The sequence below is a fragment of the Rhopalosiphum padi genome, chromosome 2 (genome assembly GCF_020882245.1).
Source record: "Rhopalosiphum padi isolate XX-2018 chromosome 2, ASM2088224v1, whole genome shotgun sequence".
Taxonomy (NCBI): Eukaryota; Metazoa; Arthropoda; class Insecta; order Hemiptera; family Aphididae; genus Rhopalosiphum; species Rhopalosiphum padi.
The window spans coordinates 37010696-37025805 of NC_083598.1; the positions used below are offsets into that span (position 1 = coordinate 37010696).

The 15110-nt window shown below is 25.9% G+C and overlaps 2 protein-coding genes across 7 annotated transcripts in view; both read left to right on the forward strand.

Annotated features, from left to right (window-relative positions):
• Positions 1–7847, forward strand: part of LOC132920034 (protein unc-13 homolog B) — a 159285-nt gene extending 151438 nt beyond the window's left edge. For all 6 annotated transcript variants that reach the window (XM_060982065.1, XM_060982066.1, XM_060982067.1 and 3 more), the window contains 9 exons: positions 39–205; positions 377–644; positions 740–871; positions 1670–1883; positions 2003–2203; positions 2611–2706; positions 4408–4567; positions 4630–4756; positions 4841–7847. In XM_060982065.1, coding sequence (XP_060838048.1) covers positions 39–205; positions 377–644; positions 740–871; positions 1670–1883; positions 2003–2203; positions 2611–2706; positions 4408–4567; positions 4630–4756; positions 4841–5011 — 1536 coding nt within the window. In that variant the 3' untranslated portion in view covers positions 5012–7847. The remainder of the gene's footprint in view (positions 1–38; positions 206–376; positions 645–739; positions 872–1669; positions 1884–2002; positions 2204–2610; positions 2707–4407; positions 4568–4629; positions 4757–4840) is intronic.
• Positions 7848–11186: 3339 nt separating this feature from the next.
• Positions 11187–13243, forward strand: LOC132920007 (uncharacterized). Its single transcript, XM_060981999.1, has 5 exons — positions 11187–11580; positions 12329–12504; positions 12572–12769; positions 12833–12887; positions 12997–13243. The coding sequence occupies exons 1-5, from the start codon at positions 11508–11510 to the stop codon at positions 13092–13094; spliced, it is 600 nt and encodes a 199-aa protein (XP_060837982.1). The 5' UTR covers positions 11187–11507; the 3' UTR covers positions 13095–13243.
• Positions 13244–15110: the final 1867 nt, after the last annotated feature.

Consider the following 15110-nt stretch of genomic DNA (forward strand, 5'->3'; position numbering starts at 1 on the left):
TATATGTACTTTACATGACATATGTATTAAATGTATAGGCTTGTATATTAATGAATAATATTCAACAACTACGAGTACAACTAACAAAAATGTTCGAATCAATGGGTGGCAAACAACTGGAAGAAGATGCTACAGATATTCTAAATGACTTACAAACGCAGTTATTAAAAGCTTTAGATGAACTATCTGGGAAATTCGGAAAAAGGTATGTACAGTTAATATTTATCTTATTTATAAGCGTATTGTTTATATATGTATATACATCTATATTTTATTAATTACTTACTACCAACTATGATATGTTTAAGTTTTAATATTATTATCCTCAATGAAAATAAATAAACATTAAAACTAAAATTCTAATCAAATGTTTTAGTTTGGAACCTCAAATAAAGAAAAGTGTCAAAGAACTTGGTGAGTTATTACAAAGTATCAAAGGAGGTAGCCAAAATCCACAACAAGTATCTATGATGGAAGTAGACGAAATATTAAGGCCATTGATGGATCTAATGGATGGCTCATTATCATTATTTGCTCAAACTTGTGAGAAACCTGTACTAAAACGAATTCTTCGAGAATTATGGAAACTTGTAATAAGAATATTGGAAAGATCAGTAGTCTTACCACCAATGATGGATAAGAGTGTAAGAAATATTAGTTTAAATAAATGATATAAAATCATATAAATAAAGCATTAAGGTTTATAATTGGTTGTATAAACTCGTTATTTTTAATTTAGATGATATTGAAAAACCTTAGCGAAAACGCTAGATCACTGGCAGCTAATGCTAGAATTGAAGACATGTCCAGATTAATTAGAAACCACATGGCTGGAAAGCAAGATGTTAAAAATGCTTTAACAGGAGTAATGGTAATTATACAAATTAGCTTATAACATATTAATACATACGAGTAGTCTGTGACAACTGATTCTTTCAACGGACATTTTTTCATATTTCCATTTTGTTGTTGTTAACATTATTGGATCTATTTCTTCGAAATTTTAAAACTTATAAGTATGATATTTTTGAATTGATTTTCCATGCCTAATACAATTAGCAGCATTTTCAGAAAACAACATTTCAGTCTTAGTTTTATTTTTCCGATACGACATAATAATAATAATAATATCTAATTTATCTTAAACATAAAATAATATAAATCTATTATAATATATAAATTTTATATATTATAATTTCTACCAATTTATTTGCAAAACTCTGATAATGTAAAATTTAGTAGTAAAAATATAACTACTAAAATAAATAAATAAGTTTAAATTTGTTTGTAATATGTACATAAAATACTCGAAGTCGTATGTAATAAACTAATAAATAACAAAAATAGTAATTTTTTTTAAACATTTACTTCTTTTGGATACTTATGCACCAACATCCATAACCAATCAAATATATTAACTTTTAACTAACAGACTAGTTTAGATATACTTAGGGTTCACTTTAATGACAATTAAGTTTTTGATCGTACGCATAACTAGAAAAATATTTCAGTAATCAAATTACTTTATAGAAAAAATAAACAATTATCAACCAATAAATTTTCAGAATCTATATAAAAATATACAGAGTTATATTATTATATTATATATTGCTTCTACTAACAAACAATCCACTAATTATTTTCTGAGCCAAAAATATATATTTTTTAGGATATGGAAAAGAACTTAAATACTAAGCAGTGTAGGGTCTTAGAATCTGCATTGAAAACAATTAAAACATATTTCCATGCCGGTGGAAATGGACTGAAAAAGAAGTATTTGGATAAAAGTTCAGATCTTTTATCTTTATGCTATGCTTTATCACTTTACACAAGATCCACAGATGAACTCATCAAAACGTTTGTGTTGACACAATTGCATCAAGGTATTTTTTTTTGATAATTGTTAAAATAAGAAAAGGGGTGAATTAATTATTTTTTACTATAGATTTAATTAATGGAATTAAATTTTGTTATTAATAATAAATATTTTAATTCTATAAAGTTCCACAAAAAAATGATCCATTACCACGACAACCATCACTAATGAGTGGTACTGAAGTTAAAGATGAAATGGACGAAATGGATTATGACGAGGACGACGAAACCGAGGAGGAAGAAGCATTAGATGAAGCAGAAGAGGATGTAAAATCAATGGGAAGTCGAATGGAAAAACTCTTTGAAATTTCAAGAAGACCATTACAAGGTAAAATTGTATCCTAAATTAGTTTTGATATCCTTTAAAATTACTTATAAGGTTACAAGTATAAACAGTTATATAGAATATAGCTGGTACTATATAACCGTAGATCTATTGCACCATAAACAGATTAATACGTATTTATTCAAAATATATCGTGTAATATTATAGCAACTTTAATAGCTATATACTAAATTACTATAATAGTATAAGCAAGTGCAGAATAGGTACTTACTTTAAGTTGAAATGTTTTTATATGTCGTGTATATAATATACAAAAATACTAGAAAAAAAAACGATTCTTTATACTTTTTCGCATGACTAAAAGTAATTTTAAATATTTATGATAATGTTTTAAAGTCATTAACTAAAAATTGTTTTATTTTTTTTTTTGTTTTCATATTTATAATTAGAAAATTACGTATATGAAGAACCTTATGGAGAAATTTCTATTAACGTTTACATTGAAACACATCCAACGAATAACGAATTTAAGCTCACTGTAACAGGTATGTATTATATTTATGTGTAAATTGTTCTTAATTAAAATTTCACTTTTTAAACAATAAATCGAGAATAACCATGTAAAACATAAAATAATTGTATATATAATTTTCTAATATAATAATAATATATAATAATACAACATAAATATCAATGATAACATAACAAGATTGTTAAAAATATTAAATTCGTAAATAATAAAAAATAACAAACAACTAAAGCCTAAAGTCTAAAATCGACCATAGATATTTTTTGTTTCATTGGCAAAATGTTCATTAATAAACCTATCTTGGTTTGTTTTCTAAATGGCTTTTGTTAAATAACTCTACGCATTTACATTGGATTCTAAACCTATTCTATTTATTTAAAAACAAGTTTGTGTTGAACATACGATATTTTTTTTCTTTTTATATCGGATGTTCACATGACACATAACTAAAAGAAAATAAAATCATAAAATCTCGCTGAAAACCTATACTATTCTTGTCACTTTTAATGCTCATACCTCAATAAAAAAAAACACATTGATTTCTAATAATGGAACAACGCAATCTAGTTTGATTTACAAAAACACATAAAATCGTATTTGTTTTATTTTTCACTTACATCTAATAAAATCACATTTTATTTCAATATATAGTAACTGTTTATTAGAAAATTAAAATGATAATATTACGTTTTCGTCTTATAAAATTATAAATACATTGAATTTGTACTGCATAATATATATATATATATATATATATATTATATTATATATAAATACTTATTTTCATAATAACCTATAAGTGAAATATAAGTAAAATTATTCAATTATCATTTTAATAATCAATGATTAAACACAAATCACAGTAAACATTAAAGAATTAATATTCTTAAAACAAGCCAAATTACATCATGTTAAGCATCTATTAATTATTTTACTACCAACACACTAATTTTACTAGGTATAGCTATTATAATAATAATTCATCATTATTACGGTAGTTTTATATAATAAAACTGTCACATATAACAGCTATACATTTTGAAGACTATGTATATCATTAAAAAACTTTAGTATTGTACTTATATCGAATACAACTTCTATACGCGTATTTGATTAGTATTTATAATAGCAAATTTAAAACTAAATTATTTCTTTAAAATAAATCAATATATCAGAATATAAAAATATTATACCTACCTAAATGCATAATATTTACTGTTAATTTTTATAAAAATGATATAATTACTTACTAAATATAACAATTAACTATTGTTATAATATTATCAATAGAGATAGTGACAGATTCAATAAAGGGTCGAGAGCCCTCCCTCTTAATAGTTATATTATACTTGTGAGACCTAACATAAAATCCTAAATATCGTATTTAAAAATTATGTGATATGATATATAATAATATTAAAAAATTTGGACCCTCCCCCCCCTCCACAAAATAAATAAATCCTAGATTCATCACTGAATAGATAGGTCGTGAAAAACTCACTAGGATAATTATTGTTTGTCTAAAATAAGCTTTATCAAATGTATCGACTATCGAGTAAATTAAAATGTTTAAAGTGTATTTTATTTTAAATATTTTATAAATATCGATATCCCGCATTATTTTGATACATATTCTTCAGAGCCCTATTTTTCTTATTATAAGTTTATGCTATGTTCTCTATTATACTTTAATGTTGTTGGTGTTACTGTATAACAGTGGTTGCTGCTAATACGCTGGTATGGCCAACAACTGGTATGTTTCGCCCGTTTGTTGAAGTGAACCTCATCGGACCAAGACTAGCGGACAAGAAGAGAAAACAGTCGACGAAGAGTAAGTCAGGCAGTTGGAGCCCTAGATACAACGAAGCATTCGTTTTGTAAGTATATTTAATCGACATCAAACGAAACTCAGTTTTTACGGCGATCACTTTTTGCACAGTTCTATTAGCGCCATTGAAGATTTAGAATGTTACGAATTGCATTTTTGCGTGAAAGACTACTGTTTTGCTCGCGAAGATCGGCTCGTTGGTGTGGCGGTTTTGCAGATGCGACATGTTCCAATATTGGTAATTAATAATAAAAAGCAATTATTACAATAACAAAAAACTATTTTTACCGTTTCATCTGACTATTGTTATTTACTCATTAAGGTCCGTACCGGCGAATGGTTAGGCCTCGGCAGACGAATACAAATGAACGAGACTGGATGGACGATTTTGCGGATACTTTCACAGAGGTATAACGACGACGTAGCTAAGGAATTCGTGAAGCTCAAGTCGGAGACCAGACAGGAAGACCAGTCGTCCATACAGGGATCGTAAAAACAAATCGACACGGGTTATTCATCGCCAGTAGTCTTCCATTGAAAACAATAAAATTAAGACTAGTTAAAATAATAAATTAACTTCAATATGTTGTAAAAAAAAATGAAAATCGATCAAGAGTTGTGAATAGTAATAACTTAACAAGGGCTTATAAACGATGGAAGTTCTTGTTGCAATTACTATATTATAGTCGGAAAAGTGATAGTAATCATTTCAAAGCGAAAAAAAACGTTGGTCTTTTTCATGTTAAGTAAAAAATTATATACGTTCATAGCAATAAATTCTTAAAGAAAAAAACACATTAAAAATTGACCAACATTTTGAGTTTTAAACAAATCAACGGGACCATTCTCAAATTAAAAATTAATTATTCAATTTAATACACTGCAGTGTTGGTTGTAATGATTGTAAAACTTTCTGTGTGGTAGTTAGATACCCGGAATGCCAGGGCGTTTGGATGGAATAGGGTGAACACCACTAATTTTAAGGTGGCTTTGAATATTTTAATATTTAAACATTTGTTGTTCTAAATTCACAGTACAATATTTAGGTAAATTAAAATTCTACTGTATAAAAGGGGACATGATATATACAGATGCACCATTCCGCATTACCGAAATCTATTATCTACCTACTAAATTAAATGCGCTCTATTGTTTTTAACAAACCAATATTTTTATACAAAAATGATATTCCTGCGTCGAACACCCACGGGTTATGTTATTTATATTATTACCTATTCCTATCACTTGGGCGCAACTATAATATTCTGCATATTCATATAATATTATAACGAGATGGGACGTCGTTTTTTCTCTGAAAGTTCCGACAAATGTATTGTTGTTGCTGTTATTGTTGTTGTTTTTGTTGTTGTAGTTGTTGTTTTTTCAAACGGGCCTCTACTCCAGAACCTTTGACCAGCAACAGGTTAAGCCAAATCGTATAATCGATCCATAAACCGATTTTCATCCGGTCGGGTGCGTGATTGCGGAACGCATTATCGTTTTTATCTCTTTATATTACTCTGCGGGTAATCATGTCTATTCTAACACTCTGACTCAAGTATATATTATGTAATTTACATTTCCTTGGACTCAACGACTTGATAATACGAAATATCGGTCATTTTATTGTGAAACGCTTATTGAAACATTAAACATAAAATCTATACATGTTTAAACATCCATCGAAATACCTGTATACCTATACCTACCTATACCTATTTAAAATATTTAAATGCTTTGAACTATTGCAACTCTAATAATAGTATTAAACTACCATACACGTGTTATATATATATATACAATATATATTGACTAATAACGTCTTCCATTACATCATGTTGTTTTCTTCTAGTACGCATCCATTTCATTGATTTCGTGTAAAGAAATTGATTATTCTTGTTTTCATTCCATTCGCTCGGTTATTTTCTTGTAATTTTACATTTCTTAGTGTCTTTAAGTAATTTCCATTATAATAATTTAATACTATTCGTTCTTGATTGATTTTCTAGGCTATTGAGCATTTTACAGATATAACTTTTAAACTTCCTGACAAACTTTGTGTAAACTATAATAAGTGTCAAAAGGGAATTAATAATTTTAATAGGCCTCATTCTTATACCTACTCTTATTCCAATTTTGCATTATTTACTTGATAATATTCAAAAATTTTGGGAAACACCTATTTTTTTATTCAATAGGTTATAATTTATATTATATCCGTCCTAATACCCAATTATATTATTGGTCAAAAGGGTTTCACATGTAATATTGTTTTCACAGCAATAATTAATTCGTATTCGTATTGTAAAAAATATATTTAACCAAACGCATCGTTGAATATTATTTACAAAATAAAATGTGATAAAACATCGATATATTCAAATTATTTTTTATCAATTGTATTGTAAATTAATGTTAAAACCAATATTTATTAATACCTACTATAACAATATGTGTATATTATGAATTAACTATTTAAGCTAGCAAAACTATTGTAAACTACATAATGTGCAGGTGGCCTAAGTTGAAAACTTTATAAGAGATTTTGTTTCAAAAGTTACCTTCCAAACTCTTATCCAAAACCCTCGTTATGTTTATTATGTTAATTTCCCAAACCCAACCAACCGTACCATACATATCGATCTATCGTTTCTTATTTTATTTTGCTATAAATAATTATTATATTAGTATTGTGCTAATGATATTAATCTATTAATTTATTGCTATAATCATGTTTGTAAGTTCAAGTATAGGGGCCTTTATTTTTTATATAATATATAACCTAGACGTTGAATATTTTAGTCGAATCTGTTAAACTTCGGTTTTAGATTGTTATAACAAACATTTACTATATATCGTCATTATGATTAACCAGGGTAAACGTATTAAGCAATGTGTTGTTTTTGTATTAATATTTTATTGTAATTATGCACTTATAATAATTTTTTAACATTTTTTTTTATATATATAATATATATACCAAATTCGGTTTCTATACAAACATTTATAAAAAAAAAAAGAAACAAAAACGCAAGACAATATGATAATTATATTGTTTGAACCGAAACTATTTATTGTGTTACTGCCCATAACGTAATTTTTCGGTGTATTTTCAAACGGTGTCTATGAAAAATTATTAACTTGTCTATGCTCCTCTATTATCTTAGTCTTATACTTGATATTATTATTTTTGATTTCATTCAAAACGAGTAAGTTATTAATATTGTTATATTTGATTTGTAAAGATAAATGAAATCAACAATAATACCTAATCATCTATATATTTAAGCTGAATAAAGTGCGCTTTTTGTCTATACTTCCTAATTTAAGTCCTCCTCGTTGTTTTTAATTTATATAAACGGTACGGCATGGTAACGATAATAACAGCGCCTGTCACCGCCTAAAATACCCATTATATTATTACCATTATTATTGTTATTATCATTACTAATGTCTGCCACTTTACCTTATTATTACCACTATACTATATATAAATATATATATTATATATTATTATATATATACATATATTTTTGATTTATTGGAGAATTCCTTTTTAAAGTTCATATCTCTCATACTTTTTAATAATAATTACATATATTATAATATAACGTGTGCATAATACAATGGAAACTTGACATTTGTATGTTGTACTTACATTACTTGTTGAAAATAAACTGAGGTTTTTATTAAATATACTTACCTAAATCGTTACAAAAATAATAATATGATTTAATAATAATGCTGCATTTCAGAATATGCAGTTGGTGCGTAATAAAGTGAGATTCTACATAGTGTGTAGGTCACTATACCAATACCAGTAAAAAATGAGGTTCTGTACAGAAATAGATTGCGGTACTTAATTTAGATCAGTCGTGAACAAAAAAAAATTGTACATTCACAGCGCTGACTCCGTCAAACGTGATTACTGTCAACCATACAGTTGGACGGTAATGTATATCTGTGCCGTGCAAGTACGTATATATAAAGAAAGGTTTTCAAGAAACAGCGTATAATAATTCATTCGGACGGGACAAGCGAATAATACGCGCATTAAAACTCGATTTCACGTGTCTGGCCGAAAATTAAATAGCATTACCTAGATTATTACTTATTTGCATAAAATGATGTTCGAAAAAAAGGAAAAAAACCATTCGAACGTGATACCCTGAAATGATAAATCATTTTAACGCGTTTTACTTGGTACATGGGCACATGGCACAGATGTATAACGCGCGTATGTGTAAATTAAAGGAGTTATGTTTTATTTGGTAAACCATTTTATGTCGCAACTATAATATAGGTCGTCTATATTGCAGTCATGAATCAACAGCACGTCTGATTTTGTATTACATTAAGTTTCAAATTTTGGACGTCAACAATATTGTATTAATGCCTAATGGCATCTACAACTTGCAAGTCCACCAATTATATTTATAATAATATTATACAAAACGACAAATAAATCAAGAACGGCGCATTGTGTATGCAATTCAAGTACATTGCATGTTTTGTTATTGTTTGAAATTTGCCGTAAAGAGTTTTCAGTTTGTATATGTGTTCAAGGGATCAAGATCTAAAACTGTATACATTAAAATTAAACGTCTCGTTCCGGTGCTTTTTTAAAAATATCTTTTATTTACAATGCTAATTTTAAAATTTTATATTTAATGAATATCAAAGAATATCATTGCTAAAATTACTGTAGTTATGTTCAGGGGTGCAAATATTTTTGAAAACTTTAACTCTCTCCTTCATAATTAAAAAATCTTCATTATAATACTCAGGGTGTAACAGAAACTTTTGACCAAAACAAATTATGCTACTTAAACGTATGACAAAAATCGTTAATATTATATAATGAGTAAATAATTTAAGAAATATATTCATGTCAGCAAATTCTCAAAAATCATATTTTGTAAAAAGTTATTACGATTTACGTTCCAAATTAATTTAATAAAAAAATATTGATTTTTTTAAAAAATTCTAAAAAATAACTACTTGACTTAGATAAATATTTTTACCATCAAAATTTTTCTTAAATCAGATTCAAAAATTGACTATTTTAAATTTATCCAAAAAAATTTTAATTTGATTTAAATTTTTTTTTATTTTCAGCACTAAACAATAAATTAATATGAAAATATTAATTAGAACAAAAGTTATTCCAAAAGTCAGTTCTATCTGTTATATAGGGTATATGCATGTATTGCATTTAGTAGCATGTATTACAAAATAATATTATTAAAAAAAGCTACAAATCATTAAGTTATCTATATTCGTTCTGTTCAGAATCTAAAAGCATCATATGTAAAGAACTTTTTTTTGTTTAGGGGTGTAACCATAAACCCTGCGACTATGATTATATTATATTGAGAACATCACGCACAATGACATTATGAAAATAATTACAATTTTAAATTTATTTAAACACTAATAAAGTAATAAATAACAATCAAAGATAATTTAAAAGTTAGTATAGTATGGTATTTTATGCGTTATTTGCAGATGGTTACGTAATATCGAAATAATATTATAGAAAATTGGTTTTGCTCAAGAAAAAACCAAAATGATTACAAACTGCAAACACTGTCTTATAGTAAGATGGTAATAACTCAAAAGTTAATAATAATAATTTAATATGGTATAAAATATAACATAAATTATTATTGTAATTAAATATTAATAATATAATATAAATGCAATTTTCTCGGAAAAAAATTAAACCAACATACCGCAATACTAAGATAAAACCTGAAAGACATATCCGTTCAGAATAGTTTTTTGTATATACTTTCACTGGACTGTGCGTGTACCTATGCAATTTATACATCGATAAAAATATAAAATACTGTATGAATATGATATCACGATATTTAAGTTTTGACGTACTTGTATGACTGTGTGTATAATACATCAACTTTTATGCGTGTACTGGTGTAAGTACTAAGTTATCTATCATCTATCGATGTATTTTATATACAAGAAATTGGACAAATTCATAGATAGATACGAAAAAAATAATGGCAAAGTAAACAAATCTAAAAAAATCTGACTAACTAATTAGTAATTGTAAAACTATAATAAACAAATAAAATTATAAGTAATAAAATACCCATGTAATTTAAAAATAATAATACATACATAAATAATTTAAATGTTCTTTTTTTTAACCCTCTACTAATACTCTATATAACGAAAAAAATCTCTTGGTCCTTAAAAACTCGTTATAAAGAGTTTTCACTGTATATTTTTATTTTATATATTTAGGTTTGCTGAGTAATAATATTATTTGCTTTAATTATAATCGTACAAAATTTCCTACCTACTTAATACCCCTTTAAAACCAACTAAGCGATCCACGTACTACTTAGTTTCTTTACCCCTCACCCACCACAGGATCAACTCCAAGGACGTTGTAAACAAAATGGATATTCTACGATAATAATAATAATATTATTCTATTATCCTGTGAATGTGATTACTGATTTGCGACAATAGTTATGTAATATAATAAATGTTTATTATATACAATTATATAATTAATAGGTATTTATTTTCTATGTGTTTGTATATATATATATATATATATATATATATCAATATCTGTGTTTGCAACACAATACTGTTATCAATGATATTACACGATTACATTATTCCTGTTATCGAAAATCACTAATAAAAATCACGTACTTATCTCGGTCTGTTGACTTTGTTGTCCGTGATTGTGCGTTGTATCTCGTTACCTAAACTTAGAACATAACAACAACTCTTTTGCTTATTAGTTATTACTTAAGCAGTTGCCAGTTAGTGTCGTGCACTGAGAAGTCATCTCTTATTGATATTCGTTTTGTTGTTTGTTTATAATTTCAGGCCGAGTACGTCGTACTTCGTAAATTTCTGTTCGGTGAGTGTTAGATATTTGTTAAATTTTTTTTTATCGACAAGTGAATTTTGCGGTGACCAGCCAATCTTACCTCGATCTCACGATGAACAGCAGTGACAGCGATGATTTGACGGAAGAATTTTTAACAGACGACCATCAAAATTTCTTATCTCAAGGTTAGTGAGCTTATTAAAAAATATATATTACAATATAATCGGACATTGTTTAGGTTACCTTTTAAAAGTTCATTACTTATATTTCTAATTCCTATGTGGTTAAATTAGTATGAAGTTAATAATATTATGAGTATTTGTATGATTTATGTATAAGTTAGTTAATCACAGCACAATGAGAATTAAAATATTTACATGTATGTTAATTATTAATAACTTTTATCATATTCATATTAATTATTATATATTCATATATTCATATTCTAAGCCGTAAAACCATTAGTACAATTGACCATACTACTTGGAGAACTCCAAATATTTTCAGTTGTAAACCTTTCTTCTCTGTTCAACGGTTCAGAAACAATACTAACATATACATCAAAAATATATTTTATATATTAATATATTAGTATAATATGATTTTAGTATCTACTTATACTAAATCAGAATATCAATCAATCAGTTTAACATTAAAAACAGAACAAAATATTATAAAATGTTAAAAATTATAACATGCCTAACAGTAATACAATAATGTTTCAATCCCACATTTGTGATTAACAAGACTAATTTCTGTAAGCCAATCTTTGGATAAAATAATTATCATACTTTTACTTTTATAATTTTAATTTTTAATCAAAACATTTATATTCAACTATTATACAAAATTTCTTGTAGTTTAACATAACCACTTTAGTCACTAAAGTACATTCATTTTGGATACTAATATTATCTAACTTCTGTTCTTTAGGACAAGATACTCAGGATGGCGTGGAAATGGTCACATTGGACAATACAGATGACTCATCAAATCAAGGAGAAGTGTATGAACTTAAATTTGGAAAACCACTTCGAGAACAAGATAGATTCCTTCCTATTGCAAATATTGCAAAAATTATGAAAAAATCTATTCCAGATGGTGGAAAGGTTTGTTTATAAACTAACAATATTATATTACACTCTAACAAATAACAATATTAATTACTGGTTATAGATAGCAAAAGATGCACGAGAATGTGTACAAGAATGTGTTTCAGAATTTATAAGTTTTATAACCAGTGAAGCTAGTGACAGGTGTTTCCAAGAAAAACGTAAAACTATTAATGGAGAAGATATTCTTTATGCGATGTCTAATTTAGGTTTTGACAATTATGTAGAACCCTTAAAAATGTATTTGCAAAAGTATAGAGAGGTAATATTATATTTATTACTTATAAAAAATATATTTTTGTACATAATATTGAAATATTTAAAGGCTACAAAAGGAGACAAATCAATTGGAATTGAAGAACTTTCTGATGACGTATTTTGTAAGTTACATTTGTTGTCTTATTAAATTCTCACTAACTTAATTTTGTTCTATATCATATTATTAAATAGTTTATTATTTATTTATTTTTTGTTTGTGTATATATATAGCTAATGACACAAGTTATACAAAAATATTTGGACAAAACAGTCAAAGTGAATCTGTCATCTACTATCAAGATCCAATTCAACAATTCCACATAGTATAGTTAATTCTTTTGTTTTTCTTATTTTGTCATTAGACTGTAACTATATATCTTGAAAAAATGTATTGCACTAATTGTAGCTTTTATATAAGATATATTCTGTAAAGTATATTTTATATACTATAAAATATTATATTGTATAAATTGATGTATATTTTGATTTTTTTTAGTATGTCAGTTTTTAACCTGGAAAACTCATTTAATAAAAAGAAATTAATTCATGATAGGTTCATATAAGGTTCCCTAAATATATAATATAATATGTACATTGTACTTTGTACATATATTTTTTTAGTGCAACTAACTGACTATCAATATTTAATAGACATTATCACAATACGAGCATAAATTATTATTATAATTGTATTCTTTATTGTTGTTGCCAGTTTCCACTTTATTTGTATCTTTTTAATATTTTCTTTCTGTAAATACAACTGTTAATTTAATAAATATAAATTTTTTTTAAGGCAATGGCAAATGCTATCGAAACTTTAAAATCTACCATCATAGTTAAATGGACATGTTATTAATCATTTACCTAGATCATGATGTGAAATAATTTTAATGAATGTCTCAAAAAGTACATCAAGAGATTAAAATTGAATAATATTACAATCATTATACTTAAATAATTTAATATTTTTTTTAATTATATTATTCTAAAATGGTAATTATTTAAATATATTTCAGTGTAATGCCAACCACCCATAGAGTTTTTGAAATAATTTATAGTTGTCTTCACTTAATTTGGAAAAGCAACCAATCTAAGCATATCTGCATAGGCTCATTAAAATTTCGATGAATTATTATTATTATTCATTAGATCAAATCATACATTATAAATTATTTACATATATGAAATATTAACATCTTGATTAATTTAACCCACAAAACAAAGCTTATGGTGGGTTAAATTAGTTGCCAAAACAAATACTCAAATTATTTTGTCTTGTAATAGCAATTCAGGCTATAAAATATAAAATGTTTATATTAAAAAAATTCAAACATTTAATCATAAAAAATATTAGTTCTTGTTTTTTAGTACAAAAACTTCAATACACAATTATGTACACTTTCATTTTAAATGTTTAATACCTAATATATATTACATAACAGTTAAATAAATATTTGGTTCCAATAATACATCATTAGAAATTAAAGAATGAAATCATAGAATAAATTATAAATATTCTTTAACTTGTATAGACTTGAAATGAATCTCGGAAAAAAAGTCTGGTTTGATTTGTTGTTATATAAGGTAGATGGAAGATTAATGTGTATTAGAAGGTAAGGTAGGTAATAAAGATAGCATAATTAATCTATATTATGATAAGATAAAATATGAAATACCCATCATATAATATATAAAATTGATGTTATGATAACGCAAACGCATAAGAAATCCAGTCGTTCACTTGTCTAATCTAGTTATTCGCATCGAAATGGACGTAGGTGTTGAAACACTTGAAACCGGGAAAAAAATTATTTGTAATGGTTAATTTCTAAAATGCGTGAAGACTGAAGTGTTAGGTACGGAAGGTCGACACCGGTGAACGATTAAAAAACATATTCTCTAGTGGCCATTAACGAAATGTCGGTTGAAGAATTTTTAATTAATATTGTCCATTGTATTCAAAAACGTAACAAATATTAGTTTTAAATTATATTTATATTTATTAATAAATCAAGACATTTTTGTATACAAAAAATTAAACCGGACTTTTTTCCAACTCACTTAAAATATCAATCAATTATTGAAGTATCTATATATATATATATTGTTAATTATTATTAATTTATGAAAATGAATTAATTTGAAATCGAAACAAATATACACTCTTTGTGCTCCTACCAAAGATTTGTTTAAAGCTTATCAATATTTTATATTTTTTGATTTTGAATATTTTGATGTAAAACTGAACGATATAACAAAAATAAATCAGTTATTCGGTTAATGTTATACTGCAGTCGATAACCTAAATTAAAATTTAAAATGGCACTTCCCAATCGCATTAAAAT